The 24356-nt window shown below is 44.6% G+C and overlaps 2 protein-coding genes across 9 annotated transcripts; one reads left to right on the forward strand and one right to left on the reverse strand.

The window, feature by feature from the left end:
- Positions 1 to 497: 497 nt before the first annotated feature.
- On the reverse strand, positions 498 to 23376 carry LOC119133447 (neuronal tyrosine-phosphorylated phosphoinositide-3-kinase adapter 1). 7 transcript variants are annotated; one of them, XR_005100129.1, is made up of 9 exons: positions 23245 to 23376; positions 22090 to 22276; positions 10669 to 10908; positions 6650 to 7017; positions 4762 to 6576; positions 4441 to 4683; positions 3929 to 4035; positions 2632 to 3156; positions 498 to 2198 (listed from the first exon to the last, which is right to left on the reverse strand). XR_005100129.1 is itself a non-coding variant. In XM_037269300.1 (9 exons), the coding sequence occupies exons 3-8, from the start codon at positions 10854 to 10856 to the stop codon at positions 2734 to 2736; spliced, it is 3144 nt and encodes a 1047-aa protein (XP_037125195.1). In that variant the 5' UTR covers positions 10857 to 10908; positions 22090 to 22276; positions 23245 to 23376; the 3' UTR covers positions 498 to 2198; positions 2732 to 2733. The 7 variants fall into 7 exon arrangements, 6 of the variants coding, with proteins under 6 accessions (XP_037125195.1, XP_037125194.1, XP_037125197.1 ...); XM_037269300.1 differs by having other exon boundaries at positions 2732 to 3156; XM_037269299.1 differs by having other exon boundaries at positions 2695 to 3156.
- mogat3b (monoacylglycerol O-acyltransferase 3b) lies at positions 21572 to 24298 on the forward strand. 2 transcript variants are annotated; one of them, XM_037269304.1, is made up of 8 exons: positions 21572 to 21681; positions 22006 to 22103; positions 22189 to 22296; positions 22813 to 22883; positions 22975 to 23179; positions 23258 to 23432; positions 23550 to 23734; positions 23801 to 24298. In XM_037269304.1, exons 1-8 carry the CDS (start codon positions 21587 to 21589, stop codon positions 23953 to 23955), a joined length of 1092 nt encoding a protein of 363 aa, XP_037125199.1. In that variant the 5' UTR covers positions 21572 to 21586; the 3' UTR covers positions 23956 to 24298. The 2 variants fall into 2 exon arrangements, with proteins under 2 accessions (XP_037125199.1, XP_037125200.1); XM_037269305.1 differs by having other exon boundaries at positions 21587 to 21681; positions 21939 to 22103.
- The last annotated feature ends 58 nt before the right edge of the window (positions 24299 to 24356 follow it).

Raw genomic sequence — 24356 nt, forward strand, 5'->3', positions numbered from 1 at the left:
GTAAATAAACTTCATCGTTCTAAGTAGTAATAGTTAATGGTGACAGTAAGTTTGTTTTACTTCCAGTTTTTCTCCTCATATAATCTTTGAGGCCTATTCAAGGCTGTAAGAGGAGGAGGGGAGGATCTGAATGATAGCCCAAAAAGAACGGGAGCCCAGATTTTTGCCTGAACCCAGGGGATCGAATGACCTTTAACCTCAACATGCAGGAAGGAAATAAATAGGCCAATCATGTCATGTGCAACATTTCTCAGAATATCTACTATTTATGATCACATGAATATAAATATGTAGCAAATTGTTGTACTTGATAAAATATTGATGGATACGCACCATATGCAATCCGGAGTGTACAGTGTGCCCCCATTTGGAAGATTTGGGTACTGCAACATGTGCTGCAGCAGTGCAGGGGAGGGAACACAATGTCCGTTTTCAACTCACACTACATACAAAAGGCGGCAAAAGATTAATAGAATAAAAATGTACATTTTGTTGTGTAAAGTTCATTATATAAAATTTATTTGAATGACAATATCAATGCAAATATAGCACTACAGTGATTTCCAAGGTACACCGTATCTTACCATATCAATATAGTATGGCACTCATATAATGGCCACTTGTTTTAGTAGACACACAAACCCAACAGCTTTTGTAAACTAGTTCCGGAAACGGTCCCAATGTTCGTTATTAGTCAGTGGAAAAGGAACCGTAGTAAGGTGATTTGTTGGTATTTGAAATCAAAATTGGGCACAATATATCTTTTTTTTTTTTTTTTTTTTTTTTTTTAGTGTAAAGAGTCTCTACATGCATTGCACTTGCCCATTTCCTTCAACCTGGCTTGTTTGTTTGAAAATGGATGCCAATCGTCGAAAAAGAAAACAAAAAAACATGCGCAGGTGAAACTACAACCAAAAAGGCCAAGCAGTGACTCTCCAACACTTAGGTAGGTCTTCTTCTCACGGGGTTACATTTTGGTGCTAACTATCAAAAACAACAACCATCAAGAGACATTCAAACGCCTTGTACTTTTACAGAAGGGCTCACTTTTCAAAATGTCCAGTTCACGTGGCTATGCGAGATTCAAAAAAAAAAAAAAAAAAAGTGACAATAAGCACAAGAATATGAACCGTGTTGCCTCATGGCGAAACCGTGTAGAATTAAATGGACAACATCGGATAGCAGCAAGGTGATGTGACAAGCTGTTGAACTCTCTGTCCACAAATGGTTATTGTATATAAAAAAAAAAAGCATAAATGAAACGAATCTTAAAGGGAGTCTTGCATAACTAAATTGTTGGGCTGCGCCTTCAATTCAAGGACTTTTACTGTTTATTAGAACTCTAAGTAATGCAAGGACTGGCTGCAGCAGATAAAATACTCCTAGAAAAAAAAGAAGTGAACAAAGTTTTATACAGTTTATGCTACATCATATGTCTGGATTACAAGTATGAAAATGGAAATAATTGCTACATTTTCAATACACTTGTACATGTCTATTTACAGTACATTAGGGTTTGATTTGTGTTGTGCAGATTGTTCCAGCATCTGTTTGACTTGATTAACACTCACGATCCTATTCGTTGTACCTCATCGGACAGCAGTCTGATTCAATGAGCGTCACCCATAATCTTTTTTTTTTTTTTTGTACCCTCTCATTTGTACTGAAACACGATTCGACAGGCCACCGGCGCGCCGCGAACAAAACAAAACAAAAAAAAATCTTTATACAACCACATGTTACCATAGTGAAATTCTGCTGTTATGTAAAATTCAAAGATGATCATCTCTACACAGGATTTGTACAGGACTGTATGTCTATTGTGACATGCAGAGAATGACACAGTAAATATGACTCATTCAAGTCTTAAGATATGTACGTTTATAGGCTAGAAGTTGACGCGAGTTATGTCAGCCCCTCCCCCCCACACACACTGGGAGCATATTGCTATAAAATTGCAAAACATAACGTAGAGAAAGTAAGTTGATTTACAAATATTATGCAAACAGATATAGTAGGTAGCTTTTACACGTCGGCGATTATTTGCATCCACGACAACAATCTACTGATACCGAGACAATTTTCAAGAAACACTTGAATGACTTCACAATTGAGTCCTACCTGTACTCACCCCATAAAACATGTCATGTTGGGCTCGTGTTGCTTTTCTCCGACTGGTGCCTTTGTGTAATTCCTCTCTGTGCATTGGAGAGAAAAAAAAAAATCTATGTGTCAAGTAGTCAGGAGGAAATTTGGCAATTTTGATCTCACCCTATCAAGCTATCATCCTCAGGAGAGAGAAGAATGAGAAATTTGTTGGCAATTAGAACCAGAAGGAAATGTTTTTTTTCTTTTTTTTTTTTATAAATGACGAGTGGGAACATGACGGGGCAGGGATTGTGGAACAGAGTTCAAGAAGGGAGCACGGGCAGGATAGAAAGTCGAGAGAGCGGTAGGAGTAAGCTGGGAATGGTGGGCTGGCGGCGAAGACCAAGACCAAAGAGGGAAGACTTGCAGATAGTTGGAGTGATAGCAGATGACGCGAGAAAGAAGAGGATGATTCGCCGAAAGGGAAAGAAGATTGGAATCCCTGTTTATCTTGTACGCCTTCAGCGTCGCAGCCGTTCTCACTTTTGACCCCTCCCCGTCACCAAGTGGCGCACCCATTACATAAAAGGCCGACCCCGCACCTACTCTGGTCTAATGATACAACTGGCGGCGATGTCCTCACTGTCAGATAGCCGTGTCCCACACCACAGCCTGCGGCCTTTGGCAGGGCGGCGTGCCAGTCTTGCGGGGCTCGGGTGTCCGTCTCCAGCTGGGGAGGATGGGCATGCTGTCCTGCTTGCACAGGCTTTTATCCGGGCGCCTGTGAGCTTTAATCTCCTTGCAGAGGCAGCGTTTGCGCTCGATGACTTCCAGCAACTTGCCGTCCCTCTGGGTCTGCGCGGCGGATGAGGCAGCGCCGGCGCCGGGCTGACCCTGCGCCAGCTGGGCCAGCTGCTGGAACTGCAGCTGCAGATGGTGCTGTTGCTGAAGCTGCTGGAGCTGCTGCTTCAAGTGCAACTGCTGCTGGTGGAGCTGCTGCTGCTGCTGACGAGACACGCCGGGACTGCTGGCACTGCAGGCGGCTTGAGGCTGTGACAGGCCGTGCAGCTATGGACACGATGAAAAGAAAAGGAATCAGTCAACGTAACTTCTAGCGCATGTCGTTTTGCCACCGAGGGCCACGTACAGACAAATACGAGAGATTGACCACAATTCAAGCAGCCGGATCAAATTTAAAATGAAGAAACAGAAACGTTTTTGTATGAATAAGACAAATAAAACCCTAGGTGGTATCTTGAAATATTGAACTTTGATTTTTTTATATAAAAACAGTTGGTAACATACTATATTTTCAATAAAACATTTTTTAGAAGTTATCATTTAAAAAAAAATACAAATCATAAAATCAAATCAATCAAACTCTGACTCCAACCGACAAGACACTGCACAGCTGCAGTTCTTCTCAAGATCCACCAGGATGTAGCACCACATCATCTGTTCTTCCTGAGCGAGCGCCAAGCAGACAGTCTCTGCAGCACTCAACGTGCGTCAGCACTTACTATGCAGCCGGAATCCGGCTAAAGATGCTGCGGGAAAACTGCAGATCACCACAGCAAAGCAGCGCGTTAGCCCCGCCGCTATTTTTCCAAGCATCCAGACGCTTACGTGGGAGCCTGCGTCATGTACCTGCTCTTATTGTTCTGTGCCAGACCAGAACATTATTCTGCTCAGTGGGCATATCTAAGAGCTATAAATAGACCTGCTGTCTCCAAAAGGAGGGGAGGTAATAATGAGGACAATATTAATGTTCACTCTGAAATGAGCTCTGAATGGAGTGAGTTAATAGAGTCGAGAGGAATATGGCGGGCCGGCCCTGCACCTGATTGAGGGCTTCTCGCGCTGGTAGACTGCTCTGCCTCTGGACGTCTCCTCCGCCCACCTGTCTCACTCCGGCAGCGGACGAAGAACGGCCCAGTCGCCCCACTTCTGCAAAAGCACCATTGTTACACGGCGTGCCTGCTAATGAGAACTGTGGAACATCACCTTTTTTTTTCTCCAACACATGCGGGTGTGAATGTTTGGCTCTAATCAAATGGGCTGTACATTGTGTTCTACATTTATGCGAAGGTAAACACCTTCATGGAGATAGCATCATTTGGAACTTGACAAATTTGGCCTTTTGCTTAGTTGCAGTGGAATGAATATTGTCTGAAAAAATATGCCGGTAAAATTGAAACATCAAGGCCTTGCTTGAAAATGCACTGAATGACAAAGACGCTCCTCAGAGCTATTGGCTTTTACGACAGATGAAAGATTTGCTACTTGTTCAGTTCTCCGTGAAATGATGCCGGTGTAAAGCTTCCGGATGTTACGATGAGGAACATGACCCACCTCCGTTGCGACAGGCAGGGAACGTCTGACAGGGAAGCGGCATCCCGATTCTGGGCAGGGCTCTGAATCCCGGGTTGCTGTCCGCACCAAGCAGTGACTCACAGTGACCGAGGGTCCGACTGGCGGCGCCACTGTAGTGCACCGGGATGCTTGAGGGACCCCCTCGGAATCCAATTCCAGATTCTTCCTTGTCCATCCTCAATAAGGCATCGGCACTGCCGTTCCAACTTCGACCTTCTTCTTCTGGCGTGGGAAGGGAGAGAGTGACAGAGAGTTTAAAGAGTGCTACGCTGCATCTACTGTACGGTAGAAGTGACTTACTTTCAGTTTCTCTGCTCCCATGGCTGAAGGACAATTTCCTCTGCATGGGCCAGGAAGCGCCTTCGTCGCCCGCAAAGCCGGCGCTACTGTCCCAGGGCATGAAGCCAGCTTTGGAATAGAACGATGAAGAACCTTCGCCGGTCTTGGATCCGCCCTCGCCGACACCCGTGAGGCTGGAGGGCTGCTGCAAGGACGGCGTGTGGGAGCTTCCTCTCAAGCTCTCGTAAGCTGGCGGTCTGCGGAAGCCTCCGGAAGGGTACGTCCACAGCAGGGGGCTGTCGGAGGACGGCGGCTTGTATGCCGGTAGGCCGTGTGGGGTGTGAGAGCGCAAATGAGGACGAGAATGAGGCCGATGGGACGATGAGAGCGGCGTCGGAGTGGAGCTGGTGCTGCCTTGAGATGTTTGGCTTTTTGTGGAAGGAAGAAGATCCAGTTGCAAGGAGTGTGGACCGCTATCCCGGTCCCGATCACGGTCCCGATCACGGTCCCGATCACGGTCCCGATCACGGTCCCGCTCACGGTCCCGCTCACGGTCCCGGTCCCGATCACGGTCCCGATCACGGTCCCGGTCCTTATCTCGCTCTTTGTCCTTGTCTCGACCTCTCTCCCGGTCTCTGTCCCTGTCCTTGTCTCTGTCCTTGTCCTTCTCCCCTTTGTCTGCCTTCAAGAGGAAGCTCACAGACTTTCCTTCCTTGCCCGTGCTCGATGTTTGGGTCTGCACGGTGGCCTGGGTGGAGGTGTGAGAGCTGCTCTTGAGAGGAGCTGGGGAGTCCCCTCTCTCGGGCTTGCGATAGTGATGGTAGTGGGAGGGTCGATGGTGCGGGTGGTGGTGGTGGTGATGGGAGAAAGGTGATGTCGACTTGGAGGACGGGGGCAGTGGCGTTGAGTGACTCCGAGCTCTGAGTCCCGGAGCGGGTCCCAACTGGGAATCTCTGCTGTGTTTCTCTTGCGGCGTTACACTCCCTCCTGACGGCTCTTTGGAGCCCGATGTTGGAACGTTCGAGGATGTTGAGGAGGAGGACGAGGTGCCGGCTTGAGTAGTCACGCTGGACGTCTGAGTCCCAATTTTGGAGGAGGTCGAGGAACCCTTGCTTTGGACCCCCACCCCGCTGGACGCCGCTGCCGGTTGAGGGAAAGCCAGCAGCGGGGGTCGGTGCTGGAGGAGATTTGGGAAAGGGGCGGGGATCTTCGTGTTGGATTCTTGCTCACATTTACTCCCTTGCAGCAGGTAGGGGGTCGGCGCTCGTGGCGTGTGGGGGCTGGTGGATAGGACCTGGGGGACGGGGGTGGAGGACGCGGAGGATGGTAGCGGGGACGAATGAGAGATGGAGACACTAGCTTTGGGTTTAGAATAGGACGGAGAGGATGAGGAGGGTCGCGGCAGTGACGAGGAGCTGCTGGATGGCGACGGGGTGACGTGGTAATGCTTTGAACTTTTCATCTTCTCGTGTTTGCTCGGCGGGTGTCTCTGAGATTCTCGGTTCTCTTGGTGCGGGTATTTCATCTCTTCGTAGATGGCCTCGCTCTGGTCCGAGTCCGAATCGGGCGTGGTGGCTACGGGGGTGACGGGGTGGGGGGTGGCGGTCTGGCTCTCTCGGGTAAACACTTGACCCACCATCTCTATGTAGACCGGCTCATCGTCCCCCTCTCCGGTTTGGATCTGAGAGTCTGCTCCCTGGAAGGGGAGGGAGGCGGCAGAATGAGGCACACGTGGAGGAAGTGGGTCGAAGGAGAGCTGGGTGCTGGGACTTCTCTTGGGTTTCAAAGGAGGCACCTTTTTGGAGCCAATGTCTCCAGAGTCGGACTTCTTCATGGCTGCAGGGGGGCAGAACAACATGTTAGGAAAAGATCATTGCCAGAGGGAAAAAAAACCTCTCCCGCTTCCAACCATTTTTTTTCTCTGAGTGCTTGGCCTGCGAGTGCGAGGGCGGCGGAGGCGGCGGTGTCTCGGGAGGGCCTCTGCTGTCAGCTGATGAGGAGCTGAGCCGAGTGCTCGGGTGGCGTTTGGGTTTGACTGGCGGGCATCGGCCCCCGTGCTGCGATTGGGTGTCGGAGTAATCACCGTTCTCGAGACTTGCATCCCCGGCGCCGACCGCGTGGCAGGACTGCGAGCGCGGCGCCATGGCTGAGGCACACGAGTGAGGGGAAAGGTCCTGGGAGGCCGGCATGGTCATGAAGCCCATCCGGAAGTGGCGACGGAACGACGCCAAGTCTCGGACTTTGCCGACAGTCGCCGAGGGGTCGTTTTGAGACGAACTGCAGTTTTGTCCAAAAAAAGGGAAGGAGGGGGGGAGAAAAAAAAAAAGCATGAACAAATCAACAAAACATTCTTTTCCTCCACGTTGTTTTATTGACTCCCCCGTCTTTCTGCTCTTCAAAGCAACAGCGCTGCCTGCGGGGCTTTTCAGTACAAAACGGAAGACCCTAGAGTCATCTCCATCTTTCACACTTATGTCTTTTCCCATCTCGCGCTCTCTACATTTACTCTGCTCTCAAATGCACTTAATTAGGAAATCAATTCCCCTGTCAAAACAGACTGACGGAATTCACGCACTGTCCTTTATACTCTCAACCCACATCTGTTTTCCGCTCTCAGCCATCACCATGGAAACCATTGTTGCGCATTTGATGGTTTCTCTCTGAAATTGCAGAATCATTACCGCCACCAGCTCCCAAAACAATAAATAAAAGTGAAGGACATCAGACAAAATGTGCAATGGCTGCTGCTTTTTTGTTTTTGACTGACAGCACTGTCTGACTTTTTACTCGAGCATCATTGGGCCGAGACAACCGCATGGGGTTTTATTCAATTATCTTGACACTTTATTCTTTCCAACATTTCCGTGTAAATTGACTCCTCATGAGGGAAGAACAGACTAATTGCATGGCAACAATATATCCCACTTACTCCTTTGGAAATGTACCATGAAAGGTGTAGAGTTGCTAAAATAATCTCAAATCCATTTTGATCACATTTCGACAGGTGGGGCACATCTGGATGTCCACAACTGTGCCAGCAGTATCACAGTTTCTATATATACTGCATGGATAGGGGTCACGGTGATGCAGTGAAAGACAGAGGAAGACAACTGGAGCTGACAATATGCGCTCAGCATCGTCGCCGCATTCCAGTCACGGAGAACACAACTCCTCTTTTGCCATCGTGATACAGTCACCATATATGCCTTTGGATTTCTCTGTACTTCCACATACTTGCGGCTCCTCACATTGGACACCGAGAGCCTACTACTAAGCCAAATTTAGACCAGAAGAGCAGCTGAGCCATTCCTTCAGGCACTGTCGAGTGCATTTTTTTTCCCTCCCCCTAGAAGAAGCTTACAACATCCCGGAACCAAAACCCTCTGTTTCAGCAAATCATGCTGAATTTCTTTAGGCAGTGTCACAAGAATTCATTCTTCCTACCGCTGTGAATAAAGTTAAAGATTGACTTTGTGGGCACTAAAGATTTTCAATGCTCCAGTCAGAAACTAGACCTAAACCCAGTTGGAGTGATCGAAAATGGTCCTCCAAATCTGACATATTTAAATAAATAAATGTGTCTCCACCACTCGGGAAATTTAAATCGTATTTTCTTTCAAACGTTGCAATAACATGGAAAGCCTTTGGTGGCTGTTGTGACCGCAACCTGTAACGAGTTCAAGCTTGTTCATTCAGAACGCATTTATTACTCGGGAGCTATTTAACAAGGCAGCAATAACATGATTTCATCAAAGGGCAAATTATATGATGTGTGCTCTTCTTATCGCAAAGACATCTTCATCCCGAGCCATTAATCATAAACATTTAATGCTTTATCTGGATTCGAAATTAATATTCCCACATAAATGTCCCATTAGACTCAGTGTGCAAATAAAAAGCCTCAATGAAATGTGCTAATTTTGTAACCTTTGACCCAGTCACGTGGCAAGAAACACGTGTGCAGTCAAAACACGATGAGGTCATCGCCCGCTCATTAGGACTACGCTGACGAAGATGTTGCCGGGGGAAATACAGCCTAGCTCATGGTGCCCCGAGCAACCCCCCCCCCTGCCCCTCCCCTTTCTAATCCACCTTTCTGGGCCAATATTCACGAGTGAATCGTCTTCAAACAAATGACTGAGTGCAAATGTTCTCTTGGAGATGAAAACACGCACCAAAGTGTCAGAGCAATCCGTCAACGTCTAGTGGAAATTTTAGGTTAAGGTTGGGTGCTGACATTGAATGTGCGAGCGTCCTCATTGTGACAGACCTCAGCGACACATCTGACACAACACATGACACTTTAATTGATGGCCTTAACTTATGGCTTGTATCCTGTGTGGCAGAACACTTGTGATTCATTTTCTGTCACCGGCGCGACTGAAAGCGCATAATGTTTCTGCTCTGTATCTTTAATGTTGGTGACAACATGGTTAGTCGTGATTTCTTGCACAGCGGCACGCTTCACGTCAGGTGAAATGAAGATGCTAAATTGAAAGCAGCAATAACTGAGGCGGTAAGATCACATATGACAATTTCAGAATTGGAAAGAAAAAAATATATATTAAGAAAATCTAAAATAATCGTGTATGTGGTTTGGGGCAAATCCTGTCTCCAAATAATATTTTACAATTTTTTTTAAAAGATGTACTGAAACGTCAGCTTTTAAAGCTTGATCGTTAAAGAAAGAAAATAAACACTGCTGTGGTCTTCCTGCCACAGGGAGGGGGGAAAAAAACTTTCCTAACTCACCCACTTACAATTCTTTATCTTCCGCTTCATAAATGGGATTCCTCTCCCGAGGCGTTCCAGATCTCAAACTGTCTATCTTCGCCCTCTTCATATCGACTTATTTGTGCCTCCTTCACTCCCGCTGGCACCGCAGTCTGCCAATGTTTCACCCAAGTTTCATCCTCATGTCCCTGCACCACTTCATCTCCGACCAGGTCCGATTTGAACTCAACGGCCGTCATGTCCCCCTCTCACCTTTACTGCTGCGGCTTTGTGCATCTGGGCTTTCATCTCTCATCACCTCGTCATTTCCAACATAACTGTCCCGCAGGAAGCACGACACATCACTAGTCAACGAGTTAAACGATGTGTCTGTGTGCCGTAAACACAGCCTCCAACAATGAACAGAAACACACTTGCTAGCAACGTGACTCACATCTCCCTCACAAGCTTGCACACACTGTTCAAAAGCTGCATTGTCGCCAATAACGTGTGACTCAAAGTGTGACGGCGACGCCGTGCTGTCACCTGATTCAAAGTGCGCGTGAACTTACTTTCACCTAATTAGTTCTCTTTAATGCCTGCTTGTGTTACAATGCCCCTGTCAACACACATTTGAATCAATCACATCCTGGTCAACTACCTCTCTGGAACACTGCCTTTGTTTCTCAAGATGGAGAGCAGCGCGGTGCAATAGAAGTGAGCAAGTCGGCCTTGGAGTTCTCAGGTTCAGGTCCGGAATTGAGATTCCAACCCGGAACTTTAGAAGTGTGAGGCAGATAGGATAACCACTAGGGGTCCCAGCTCAGGAATTGTATTTATCGAGAAAAATATTTGTTTTTGTGGCTTTTGAAGCATGAATTTTTCAGTGTGTGTGTTTTTGGACCCCCTGAGATATCCTTGCCCCCAAAAAAAATCCTAGCTTCGCCAGTGTCCATAGAAAATAACTCATTCACTGCCAGGCCGGTTAAAATGGATCGTTGATGTCTATAGCCGCCAATGGCAGTGAATGAGTTAACTAAAGACTGCTCCTATGCAAATGTCGAACCATAATAACTTTATCAGCTGTGCTCGGAATAAAGATGTGGGAATCCGAGTCTTTGAAGCTGACAAAGAGGCTTATCCCCCCCCCACCCCCACTGAACCGAACCCTGATGTAATCCTACAAATTCAGCGTCGGTATGCCGCTCCGCTCACCTTTTCTTGCTTCCATTTTGGTCCCTCTGCCTCCAATCCAAACGGCTCTTCCGATACAGCAGATTCATGTCGCCGCGGGGTCGTTCCACCTCGCAGCCAATCACAGCGCAGTGCAGCCGCTTACTTCGCCTCTCTATGTCACGCAGGAAATGCTCGACTGCCACATCCTGGGCAGAGCCAGAGCTCATGGTACGCAAGGAGGCCCGAGATGACGACACGTGTTGTTGTCACAAGGCGCACCTGAATAAAAAGAAAATAATGGGTGTCATTTAAAAAGTCAAGGAAGAATTTTGACACATGCTAAATCCACACACCAAATCAAAATGCCAATTTTAAATCCAAATCTATCATATTATTCCAAGTGACAGTTCTCAAAAGTAGACGCACTGTACAATACGGGAAGAGAATCGTAGCTGGCGTTTTGTTTACCTCCGCCTCTTGTATATCACATGGAAACTATTTATACTTTCATTACCAAGTTATGAATATTTGAGTAAGCATGATAACTCAGCTGCAGCGCGTCTCTGGCTGCGGGCCCTGGGATGGCCTAGCTGAGGCTGTCTGCCAAGCAGACAGTAATGCGGATTGTCATATGTGGCGCATGCACAGCTTCCTCCTCACGCTCGCCCTATGAGTAGTCAGCCTTGTTGTGGGGCAGATAACGGGAGGGCCCGCTCGTGTTTCCACGCCGCTGTATGGGAATGCATCATGCAACTGGCTAAGAAAAGCACAGCTGTCAGCTGATGCATGTTTGTTTTGTCCTCACAAATGGAAACTTGAAGGATTTCACTGCCCCTGGCTTTTTAGAGCGCCACAGATTCATCAGTCACTTTGTGTGAGCTGTATTATCTGTAAAAACAATCTATTCTTTTTTTTTTTTAAAGTCTCTACTTTTCCTTGCAGTGTCGCTGTGCACGGTTCTTTTGATGATGATAAAAAAAATGAAATAAAAGACAAGTTAAGTGGTTCGTAAATCACTTTTGAGCATTTACAATGTGGCGATTCTTTTGCGTGCGACTCCACTATGAATGCAAGCAGCATGAAATAAAGTCTAGACTATTCATCATCTTTACATTTTTTTCTGCTATGACAAATGCTGTTGTGTGACGGATCCATTTGCGAGCGACTTTGAAGCAGTTTCTATCTTGGGCAATGTGAGCTCATAAGAATTTCATAGAAAACATTACAAAAGCCGGTCATTCGTAATAAAGTGCTTCTGACTACAAGGTAACCACTGGAAACATGCAAAGACTGAGAACGATGTAATAGTACATTGTGGGGATTTAGCGTTAAAACCAGGATAAGAAAATGAAGCTTCAAGATGATTCATGAAGCAGTCGTGGTGTTTATCGGGCCCTGAAGCCCGCCGAGTTTTGTTGCGACGTGTAATTCTTTTTGTCAAGGCCCAGTGTGTCATGCAGCGTGTCAGCGCGACGTCTGCTATTCTTGTATCCCCCTGCCCTGACCACAACCCCGCCGCCATGCTTGCTGACTCAATGTTAATTAGGTTAGGGAACTGCAAGTGAAGCTTGGTCTTTTGTTAAAGGGGGCTTTGATTTGAGTTTCTGGGATCACGGCGGCTGAGCGGGCGGCTCTGCAATTGTGGTTGTTAAATGCTGCCAGTTGGTGTGCAATTAGCTCAACGAAGGAATCAGGAGGAAAATCTCCTGAAATTAAAAAAATAAAGATGAAGGCCGAACGAAAGCATTACAGTATGTGGACAATACTGTACATGAATCAATAGCTTTTATTATTTTATCGTTATTTTTTCAGGTCATCTGCAGGGTCAGGAGATGCTTGAATTCCTCTGATTAGAACCAGAAGGCAGATGGCAACATGATTCATAGAAGTGGAGCTGCATGCAATTCAGCAAACAACTCATTCATGCACATAAGCAATCAGATCACACACATACACGCGCGCGCACGCTAACACACAAATCACAAATATTTGCCAAGCGCACATGCACACGGGGCGATATAGCTGCCTTGAAGAGGACCAGAGTAGAAGAATTGAAAGGAAAGACATTTCAACAATTGTTGAGGAGCCAGTGAGAATATTCGAGTGATTTGTTAACTATTGACCTGGATCATGACATTGTTCTGAAGCTCATAAAACAAAATATTAACCCACAGTACACCGTAAGGCCTTTATTGTGTTTTACATTACGCGTCGATGTAAAAAGACAAGTAATGTGGATGCTTTAAAGTTTTTTCACAGCCAATGAAGTGATGGCAGCTGAATATAAAGTTAACGAGGGAAGAAGATTTGGAAATGTAAAACATTGTTTACAGGACAATTCATTCATTCGTTTGTCTAGAGTGAAGTTTTACAGCAATCGCTCTCATCTCGGTGTCGTGCGGCCTCGCACCTCAGCCGGTGGGCCGGCGCAAGAGGTGGTCTGCAGTGGAGCCACGCCACACTGCAAACTGCAAAGGCGGGGAGCATATGTATATGCAAATCCTAAATGAAATTTCTCTGAGATGTGCGATACCTTTGTGCTCCAACGAGCTCATTTTATTACTGAACGCTTGCTTCCTCCGAGGCTGGGAAATAACATTCATGGCTTTTATTGCATTCAAATGTTTATTACTTTTGCAAGGCTTCGCCAAGTGATTTAATGTACATGTTCAATTGCGGTCGAAAATAATTAGCAAATAACTGTGATTAAACTATTGGTTGTCTTTTAGAAGTTTATTGAGGATGTAGCTTGAGACTCTTATGACTATGTCCTCGCATAATGGCGGGGCGTTTACTTCATGAACGCAGTAGCAAGCATCAATTAGGTGTGAGACATTTATTAGAAGGGCGGCAAATGTAGAAATTGATTGCTAAAATAATCTCTGCTACGATTTCTTGTTACGCCACTGACACTTGATTTCTGTTCAACCCACGAGATGGTACAGATTGTCTTGCGTGCCGATAATTATGAATTACCTTTGTCAAATAAAAGGGAAATATACTCATACTGTACTTGACATTTATTTCAGTCAAGCTTCACATCGCAACCTCACTGCCAAATTCGCCCAAGCCAGACACAATGCCGATGCTCAGTCTGGAGTTTGAATCGAAAGGGAGGGAGGGAGGGAGGGAGAGCAACAGAGAGGATGCAGCAGCATTCAGGAGAAGACTCAGCGGCTTAAAACCCACAGCCAAAAAGAGGGAGCAAAGCCGCGGGGAAGGGATGGGAGGGGTGGAAAAATGAGGGGAAACATGGAACCACTGGGGTAAAATACAGGCTAAACAATGCAGATCAGGTTCAAAATGACTAGACAGACGGCAGACAATATTGAGAGGGAATAAATAAAAAAATAAAAAAAAGAGGAATAAGCAAATGAGAGAAAAAGAGCGACTGGTCTACCAGAATGGGGGAGGGAGGTGCAATCAAGCCTCTCACACTAGTCGCTGTGTGTGGTCTCTTAGCAACACTGTCAGCCATGCATCTCCTTCCCAGCCACTGAATATGCACAAAGCGGGACGACATCCTCGTCATACATTACGACGTGAAAACTTCCCCTGCCTTAATTGCATTAGAACATCCTCAGTAAACAAATTTTTTTTTAAAAAAAACCTGCAAGGGAAACGGAGATACACTTCAATCCAGAGATAGCATCTGTAACCCATAGCAACCACTACCTCACTGTTAATGACTACTCAGCTATGCTGTCGGCGCAGCACCTGTACATGAGGTATGTTCAAAAGTGACATTCAAAAATGGCTGTATGTCATGTTACCTTCACTGCCCCGATGCGAAACATTTCCACACCTGTAACTGCGCTGATAGTAAGATTTTATCGTCTTTTCAAGATATATTCCTTGATGTGTGCGCCGGCTACGCTAATGTCCCCTGGAGATCACACGTCTTGAGATGGCTCCTCTCAAGAAAAGTGTTTTCAAGTAATCTGGCCCACATTGCTTCATAAAAAAGAAACCTGACAGCCTGGTGTGTTGGAATAAAAAGAAAAGCAGCTGCAAAATATGAATGGGCAGATTTTTCCTGATGCAATCGGCTGGCGGGAGCTTCTGGAGCAATGAGGAACGCTCTGATGAAAACCAACCAATAAACTCAAAAGCAAAGTCTTCTTTTAAAAAAAAAAAAGCACCACAAACCACTGTTATTATATTCGGTATGTTTAGCTTCAGAATTATCAATCTTTCTGGTCACAGTATATAAATGAAATTGTCAAAAATATTGCCCTGACGAACCAATAACAAAGCCCTTCAAAGTTCCTTTTTGCTTGCGTAACAATTTCTTTACAAAACTCGATGAATGGTATAGAATTTGGAGTTGAATGGAAAATTGACACCTGATTTTGACCTTCATTCAGACTCGGATATAAATATACTTCAAGTATCAGTCAGGCTGAAAGCATTACATTCACAACACAATGCAGTTGACACTTGAGCTCGTAAAGTTACAAAAGAATGTTTCAAGATCCACCATGTTGTATAAAAATTGAATGCATGTCTTTTTTTCCTACGCAATTGTCACATGAATGTCAAAATCTCTCTACACTAATTAAACAATTTCGCCGCGTTTACTTTTAGCGCTTCTGCTCATCAAATCATCCGTGATCCATCTGTTAATTGGGAGGGGATACAAGCGTAACACCGAAGGCCTTCTGCGTCACGTTAGAATAGCAAGTTGGATTCTCCATCCCTCTAATTGTACAAACTAAAAGGGCGATAAATATTTCATGGGCTGCAAAAAGAAGAAATCAGACAAAAAGCTTTTTCTGCCGTAGCTAAACAGTCCACATTAGCCCCTCCCGATCTTACCCCTGGGCCATCGGGATGCTGACGTAAACTGCGAGAATGTTTCTATCAGTTCAGTACTTTATGAATCATTGAAGTGTTTTCATCTAAACAAATGCACGTTATTGCTTGGAAGCCGCCAGCTAACAAAGCGTCATGGAGGTGGGAAAAAAAAGTAGCGTTTTTAAAACACGCGCCACGCGCGCCATGTTTACTTTCTGTGTCGCACGAGGAAATGTTGTTAAAATGTCACATTGTATCACAGAGAAGGCAAAGCAGCTTGAGCTTGGGCAGACCTTGCCATGAGGCAGGCGGCGGGCGATCAGGGAGAGGCTGAGTTAAGAAAAGAGGCCAATGAATTTAGAAGAAAAGACGTTTTAGGGGTCTAACAATATGTGTCGATTCTTCTGTCAAGGTTTCACAAACTGCTTCGCTCACTCTTATTTTACATTGCTCGGAATCCGATTTTGATCCTGACAGCCGCAGTTTAAATTCCAGCATCTCGCCTGATGATTCGACAATATCCTCACACCACCTGCCAGCCCCAATCTCATTTAAAATTCCGCCACAATTAAGAAAATCCCAACAGCCCAAAGCAAAACAACGATCAGCTGAGCATCGCTGCAAACGTCTCAGCACGGCGGCTTTGGTTCGTCTTCATTCATCCCGTTCATCGTGCTTGGCGTCACGCTGCGATTCGGGCTACATTCCCGTACTTCACTGGAAAGCAACAAACATGTTTCAATATGTCATGTTTATCTTTGTAAAAAATGTATACGGTGTGATTTAGGCACTTGATAGAGAATAGAGCATCACAGCTTTTCACATTTATAAGATGCAACTGGGGCTCCTCCGAAAAACAAACTTGTCAGCATTATATCATCGTGCCCTTAAATAAACATGAACACGTCCCTGAACAACATCATCATCACTCCTAGCTTCTAACACAAGACTAACTTTTAAGTCAAATCCAGATGACTTTTTGGTGTTGATTAGTGTCGGTGTGATTAGCTCAGCAAGTCTGTTCTCAATTCTCAAGCTCAAAAATCCTCCACAAAAATATATGAGTGAGAGGATAATCTTGGAGGAAGCTAACATGCTAAATTGGAAAAAAGAAGAACGAAACCGGAAGTATTTCAACCCAGGCTGGATTGTGTCGAAAAGTATTCAAAATAATAACAATCCATAAATCCAATTGAATTAATCCAAAAACAGAGTGAGACCAACATTCTAAATAGCTCCGAATAAATCAGGCATTAAATAAAGGCACACATCGAGCTAATGCGTCTTTAAAACACTTGAGTCATAAACCTTCCGACAGTGACAAGATCACAGCTTCACAATTCATTAATAGTAAAAGAAAACACTCCAAATATAAAGAACACTAAACAAGATGAAAGTGAGCAGTGGCTCATAAAAGAAAAAAAAAGACATCTCAATTGACTTTTATGTGCTGCATGGAGATAAATCCAGATGAAGTCAAGAGTGTTTTCTCTCTCTCGCACTTATTTCTTTTTCCCCCTAACCCATTTCCACTGGGCACTTTCTACCGACACTGGAGAATCCTGCAAAAGGCTTTCAGGGCTTCACTTTGGGGGTAAAAAAACGTCAAAGTCTATCACATATTTAGTCAATTCGCAGGAGAGCGTGGCCCTAAAGCTTGCATGTACTCTGCGGTTCACGCAAAGTTAAAGCTGCGCAACTGTTTGATTTTGTTGGACAAAAATGTAATAGTCAAAATCTTTGGCACTGATATGCTTCACTGAACAAAAACCCAACATTTTCTTTTAATAACCGTAATTATTTTGGCAAAATAGAGGTCCAAAAAGTTTAAATTTTCTATTTTTAGGCGTTATTTTGTATTTGCCCCTCGCATAGGTGGATTTTTGCCAGTGAGTAAATGTCTTCATTACACTTTGGCATTTCTATAAAAGGAGACGCAAGATTCAAATTGAAATCTGTCTATAAATGTGTCTTGTGTGTCACTTTGTGGGTTTTTTTACGCATTCGATATCACATTAGTAATATTCAGAGTATAGTAAACATGTCACGCGAGCTCTAGTTTACAAATCGCAATCATCAAAGTGATTTTCATTTGCATAAAAAGATTGTGACTTTTACGAGGAGAAAATGCAGCCCATAAATATATTAACTCAATACCTCGGCTGTAAATACCCATATCAATAGATTACTGAAAGAAAACCATTATTAGATTTACACAATGTAATTTACCTCACATGTAAAATGGCCAGCATATGTTAGGACACACATTTTTGTCCTGCACATACATGCACACACAAAATATGACCAAAAAGGGATGAAAAGTTTAGCTTTTCTTTCTCGAGTGGACACAACCTGCGCCACTTTTTTTTTTTAACAAGCCCAGTTGTTCTGAGTAAAGATATTCAAACAATACATTTGGGATTTGTGCTTTGACTGTGAAGACAACAATTTTACCATAGCTGGAGGTGCAAGATATACCAAAGTACTGTGTACACGACAAAAACAAGGAATTGTGAAGCTGAGAGAAGATGGGAAATCAATCGAGTCCATAGATCAAGAAAAAAAAAGTAGCGGTTGACACCAAAAAACGGTTTACGAGCTGTAAAGAAAGACCCTAAACCAACTTACTGACATCAGCAACACATTCCAGAAACAAAAGTGACTGATAGGCTAAAGATGAACACTAAACAAAGAGTGAGAATGCTAAAGTTTGACAAAAAAGTAAATCCGATGAAAAAGTCTACAACCCTCATTCAAATGCCAGATTCTTGTGATATAAAAAAAAAAAAAAAAGACACTAAAATAAAATCAATGAAAAACTCTTAATTCAATTATTTTTCAAACTCATTCACCTCTACATTATGCAGCCCAAACAGACAACCTCGGAAATGCTGCTTTGAGAGGTTCCACTCGAGCTTGTCTTTTAAAATACAGACACTTGGATTCAGCACTGTAAATCCTCAAGGACAAGAGCTTTCGATACAGCACCTCCGTTGACGCATCCACAGACTCAGTGTGGGATCACCAGACAGACTGCCCTCTGCCTCACAGCTCCAAAAGCACATGTGTGAACACAGCCATGCCCCCAGTGACCCCCCCCCCCCCACACACACACACACACACTCCAAAAAATCACATCCCCTCTCTCTTCCAATAACATGATGGACAGCACCTGCGCGTAGACACAAACACACCCCATTTTATCTGAGCCTAATTATATTCTTAGTTTAAATTAAGCCTCAAGGTCAAAGTGAGAGTGACGGATCCAACACACCAGAGTCCTCTGCTGTCATACTCCAATGTGATTCGCTAATGCATATAACAAAAGAAATGTCTACGCAGCTCAGGTAAAAAGCAGCTTTATGTGTTTTATGTCTTTACGACACCAAGTAGATTTGTTTTAAGGTAAGTGACTTATACTAAGCCTGGTCAACTGTCACACCCGTGTGTGTAGGAGGGGGGGGGGCAACAGTGCTGCTGCTGACACTCACGTGCAACCCAAAAGCACACTACAAGGCTGTATATCATTTTCACAAATATACAAAATAAATAAGCCTGCTGCAACAGTAGATTCCTGCGTATCAATCATTTGGTGTGCCTCCAAACGTTCTGTTCATTTTACACGCGCAAACATCCTTACCTGGCTACGCGCACGCGCACACACGCGCTCGCAAGCACACAGCTACATCGCCTTATCACAATCAAAGTGACTATCTGCACCCATACATAAAATAACATCCTGACACGTTTATATCATGCGTAAACATGCAGATGTTTGCCGTCGCGGGCCTTGCGGAATGAGCCGAGCGCGTGCACGCTGTCGCTCACGCGCGCACATAGGCTGCTTGGTGTTTGATTCGCGCACGCTCGGGCATCACCGCTCAGCTGACGGAGGGAGCTTGTTTTGGGGGTGAAATATTCATAAGGGGGGTTGTCACGACTTCGCTTCTTTAAAGTGCGCGCCGCTAGGGCTCCACATGCTTCATCTGTTTTTAAAAAAAAATGGTAGTGAAGACTATCATAATAAAGGCCTGATATTCAGCGAGGCGGGCTTCAAGGTTGAATAGCACTCGGACTAGCTCGCTGTCAAGCTGATGTTTGTGCCAAAATAAGCTTAAAACGGGATAATGGTTCAAAAAGCACACATCAGGCCCCTGTCGGTGTTGCGACGCGTCCGCCGCAGCAGCCACGCGAGGCTGCGTGTGCGCATCCCATTTCCCGCCGCTGAATCGAGCGCATTTTTGACGACGACATCACGCAAGCGAGTGATTTATGGCGCAAATAAGATGCCATCATTGAAGGTGAGGACCTACCTTGGTGTTAAAGCCGATGGCTGGCACAGAAGCTGACTGCCCCAAAGCCAAGCGGCTGCCGGATGAGACAACAACAAAACCACGCCGGTTGTTGATGACACAGCTGTCCTGCTAAGGCACCGTCGAGAGGGCGTGAAAAATCCCTCCCAAGATGTGTCAACCGAGGCTGGGTTTAAAAATCGCCTTTTTAAAAGTATATCTCCCGATTGACGTCTCTCTCTTGACGTGGGAGCTCTTTCATTTTTTTAGGATAAACAGCGCGGCTCGGCGCAGCCTCCTGATTGGGAAGCATCGTGCAATTCAATGCGACGTTGGAGGGGGAGAGGGGTGGGGGGGGTCCTGTGGTATAAAAAAAACACGCGTCCTTCAGTGTTTTGGGCGAAAATGTGCAGGAAGAGGGAGGAGGATGAGTAGGGATGGAGAGAGGAAGAAATTAAAAAGACGTCAAAACATTTTTTTTGCGTGTATGCCACTGTTCACACGTCGGGCACCCTCGCTGTGCTCCATATATTTACATCATCATCGTGCTTCATGAGAGCTTACTCGCCAGTTGTAACGCGCTTATAGCAGCCATCACTCAGCTATTAAGTAGAAAAGCATTCAGTCAATTCCATGCTGATTTATGGATTGTCCTTTAGTCTGACACAACAAACAGCATTGAAGTATCGTATTGCGATTACTATCACTGTGTTTCTGTAAAGTGAAACCAAAAGATCAATTTGGAGGTGTGTGAGGTAAGTGTTACGTCTGCATAAAAAAAAATAGAGAAATGTGGACTGGAAACACAAGGCTGGTGCAGGGAGAACACGCCCCCCCCCCCCCCCCCCCCCTTGAAGTCTACTAGAGAAATGCACTAAAAAAAGTCACAAAATTAGGTACCACTGCACAATCTAGTGCGATCCGATGAAAGAATTGTATGAAACTAGTTTTGCAAAAAAATGTAAGTATTAATGTGAAGCGCTTTTACAAAGTGCCATTTGTGAAGGTGTACCTAATGTAATGGCTGCACACTAGTAATTTATTGTGTCTCACAAAGATCTTTGGACCTTCTACGCTAAGCTCAGAGTTCATAACTGTATCAAAGTAAAGCGTGAGCCCAATAAACATACATTGCCAGGCCATAAATTAGATATACAAAATTCAAAACTACACTTATGCTCCTGTAAATATACTACACTGAAGATGAAAGTTACTTCCTGCAAGCCACTGCAACACACATCCATCTTGGCTGTTCAATTATTTTGTGTTTAACTTCAGGCTAGCAAAACAAAGCAAAAAAATAACGCGCAAAGCTCAGGAAAAGGAATGATGGCTGAAAACGTCCATTATTTTGCTGGCAGATGGCAAATCCACCCAAGGCTCCTGTGAGATGTGACGTTAAAAGCTCCTTCACGCCTACCGTGCGCCCACACAGGCGTTTAGACGGCGACAAAAGCATCGACGGGATTAATAACTCAATGATGACTGCATTTAAATGAGGTGAGGCCGCTTGCTTGTTCCCTAATGGGTCAGACTTTTACCGTTTTGATAGCATTTTTACTTACAATTTTATTTCAACCAATTTCAACTGAGCCCGCCCTCAACATTGCTTCCTCCACTGGTCGTATTTATAAGTGGCAAGGCATCAAGAGTATTCTGTAACCTTTTTGTCTGAACCACTTTGAAGTTGGAAGATAACTACCAAGTGTGGAATTTAGTGACCGGGGAGCAAAATGACAAATCATGAAATGTCGACATGACTGAGGTGGAGAACAACATCAAAGTACGATTAGGAAACTTTATCTCATGCGCCGATTGCTTGTGTGACGAAACACCAGGAGGAGTGGATTTGTTTATCAGGAGTTTTCATGCGATCGGGTCAAAGTGCAAAGTTGCTTGATGCAAGTTTGTCGCTTTGCTCCCATGTACATCCTTTCAAAATGACGACAAAAGCAGTGACCAGGTAAAGATTCATGACAGTCATTTCCATTCATGTGCTTTGTTGATTTACAATTGTAAATTCGATTGATTTATGACTTAATGTGTCCTAAGCTTCTTTTCTCTTTAATGTATAGCAAATTATTTTGATAGTCACACACAAGCGTTACGTCGCGTGCCACATGTGCTCTTTTATGAAATGAAAGCCACTCATCCAACTTGGATTCACTACAATAACACTTTACATTTTGAATGCACTTACCATCCGTTTGTTATATTCAGATGTGAGGCAAAAGAGATTTTGACTTGAAAGTGTTTCCTGTGGTGAACTTGAAAGAGACGCTAACAGCCCACAGGTTGCCGGCATGTCGACGCCAAAATCTCAAACTAAGGACTTTATAGAGGACTTGAGTGTTCTGCAATGGGTACTGACCTTTCTCTTCTTAGGTATGTTTCCCTCGTCGACACATTTTTGTTTTTGTTGATGCATGCTTGCATTGCTGGTTAACTTGAGTTCACATCCTGTCTTCAGGGGTTTCTTCCATCATCTTGATGGTGGCTCTGATGTTTACATCATTGTGGCTCTTTCCCACTCTGTACTTCATATGGCTCGTGATTGACTGGCAGACGCCAGAGAAAGGTAAATGGAAAGGACTGAGTTAGATTGTATCTATAGCATATTAGCCTGAATAAAAGAATAACGCACTTTACACAAACGGTATTACTAAGCCATTTTAAGTCAGATTTTGCCATTTACAATTTGTAATTCTAATATTGGACGTCTCTGCATAGAAAAAATATCAATGAGATTATAGAGAAAAAATATATATATAATATTGTCCCTACATATGCCTTGCGGATTGAAGTCGTTATAGACGAAAGGGGAGAGATTCATAAAAATTCAGACCGAGCTACCAAGTTGTTAACAGGATAAAACATTAAGATTTGTAGCTCTTGTAAATTCACTGACTCATGGATTTATAGCATTTTTCAAAAGAGCAATTCATTTGCATGGTATCTTGGGATCAACTGTATTCTTATTACAAGCCTATTTTTTTTTCTCCTGGCAACGGGCATCTCACGGCATTCCCGATTTGTGGTTTTAAGTATGCAACTGGTTCAAGTAGAACATGTATAATAAAACGTTGTCTATCAGGAGGCAGAAGAAACCCATCTGTGAGGAGGTGGAAGGTTTGGGAACACTACAGAAACTATTTTCCAATCAAGGTGAAACTTCTCTTTGCATTTGTTTTTTATGCGCATTCAACACAAAATGTTTGAGTTAAACGTGGCCACCTGGGTTAATTGTCTTGTTTAGCTAGTGAAGACGGCTGAGCTGAATCCAAACAAAAACTACATCCTCGGCTGTCATCCGCATGGTGTCATGAGCATGGGAGCCTTTGCCTGCTTCAACATAGAATGCTGCGGCTTCACCGATGCTTTTCCTGGAATGTACGTCTCCCTGGCCGTATTGGCCGGACTCTTCCGGATCCCTTTCTTGAGGGACTACCTCATGGCAGCGGGTACTTAATATCACGATTGATTGTGTCGCTCTATAAATAAAACTGAATGATGCTTATAGTCTTACTTTGTTTGAACAGGCCTGTGTCCAGTCAGCAAGCCAAGCCTTGGCTACCTTCTGTCCAAGAGTGGCACAGGAAATGCTGTGGTGATTGTGATAGGGGGCGCTGCTGAGTCCCTGGCCTCCCATCCTGGAGTGCATACAGTTTTTGTGAAGCAGAGGAAAGGCTTTGTCAGGCTCGCACTTGAGTATGGGTAAGGGGGAAAGAAGAAAAAAAAAAAAAAAAAAAAAGACACGGTCATGTTGGTACTCACCTGTGAGTATCGTTTTTTTTTTTTTGTATGTCAATAACATACGCTCACATTCCTCAGGGCTGACTTGGTGCCTGTTTACTCCTTCGGGGAAACCGAGCTCTACCAGCAGGTTACGTTCCCAGAGGGCTCATTGGGTCGAAGGTTACAGGACCTGTTCAAAAAGATCATGGGCTTCGGCCCTTGTTTGTTCATCGGTGAGCGCTGGGCATTGCTGCCCTCCAGGACTCCCATCACTACAGTGGGTGAGTGTTGATTTCCCGGAAGTGCAACTGCACTCATTTCATTTTAACCCTTACCGTCGTTTGCAGTGGGAAGTCCCATCCATGTGCCCCAGCGCATCAAGCCAACCGAGGAGGAGGTCGATCATTATCATAAACTGTACATGGATGGCCTGTCAAATTTATTCCATGAGCACAAGGTCAGCTGTGGACTATCAGAGAGTCACAAGCTTTGTATAATTTAAAGGTTTCACTTTATGACCTGCTTCAACAGACAAGGTGAACCCAAGTGTTTAAAATGAAGAAAATGTAAATGTATAATTTAACTCCGTGACGTTTTTTTTACAACATAGGTCAAATGTGACTTTTGACCCAATGACCACTTTAAGTCAACTGTTGCTGGGTTTAAACACTGTTCACAATGAGAAGTTCCCATTTGTAGTTTATATTTTACCCACTAGAGGGCACCCTTGAATCACCACGACAGCATTTGTAAGCAAGGTTAGGGGGTTTGCCAACCATGTCAACCATTTGAAAAAAGCGTCACAATACATTACAGTGTCTTATTAAATCAAAAGGCGCAACAAATCATGTTTTGACTCACTCAAAGATCTAATGATTCAGCGTTGATCTTTGTTGCGCCCAG

The sequence above is a fragment of the Syngnathus acus genome, chromosome 14, assembly GCF_901709675.1.
Source record: "Syngnathus acus chromosome 14, fSynAcu1.2, whole genome shotgun sequence".
NCBI lineage: Eukaryota > Metazoa > Chordata > Actinopteri > Syngnathiformes > Syngnathidae > Syngnathus > Syngnathus acus.

What these genes read in the sequence shown, in the direction of transcription:
- mogat3b (XM_037269304.1), top strand. Translation starts at nt 21,587, where the DNA reads ATGCGATCGGGTCAAAGTGCAAAGTTGCTTGATGCAAGTTTGTCGCTT. An exon ending in CTGGCAGACGCCAGAGAAAG is followed by an intron (nt 22,297 to 22,812) that starts GTAAATGGAAAG and finishes GTTGTCTATCAG; the next exon opens with GAGGCAGAAGAAACCCATCT. An exon ending in AGGCTCGCACTTGAGTATGG is followed by an intron (nt 23,433 to 23,549) that starts GTAAGGGGGAAA and finishes CACATTCCTCAG; the next exon opens with GGCTGACTTGGTGCCTGTTT.
- LOC119133447 (XM_037269300.1), bottom strand. Translation starts at nt 10,856, where the DNA reads ATGAGCTCTGGCTCTGCCCAGGATGTGGCAGTCGAGCATTTCCTGCGT. An exon ending in CAAAATGGAAGCAAGAAAAG is followed by an intron (nt 7,018 to 10,668) that starts GTGAGCGGAGCG and finishes ACAAAACTGCAG; the next exon opens with TTCGTCTCAAAACGACCCCT. An exon ending in TGGGAGCAGAGAAACTGAAA is followed by an intron (nt 4,684 to 4,761) that starts GTAAGTCACTTC and finishes TTCCCACGCCAG; the next exon opens with AAGAAGAAGGTCGAAGTTGG.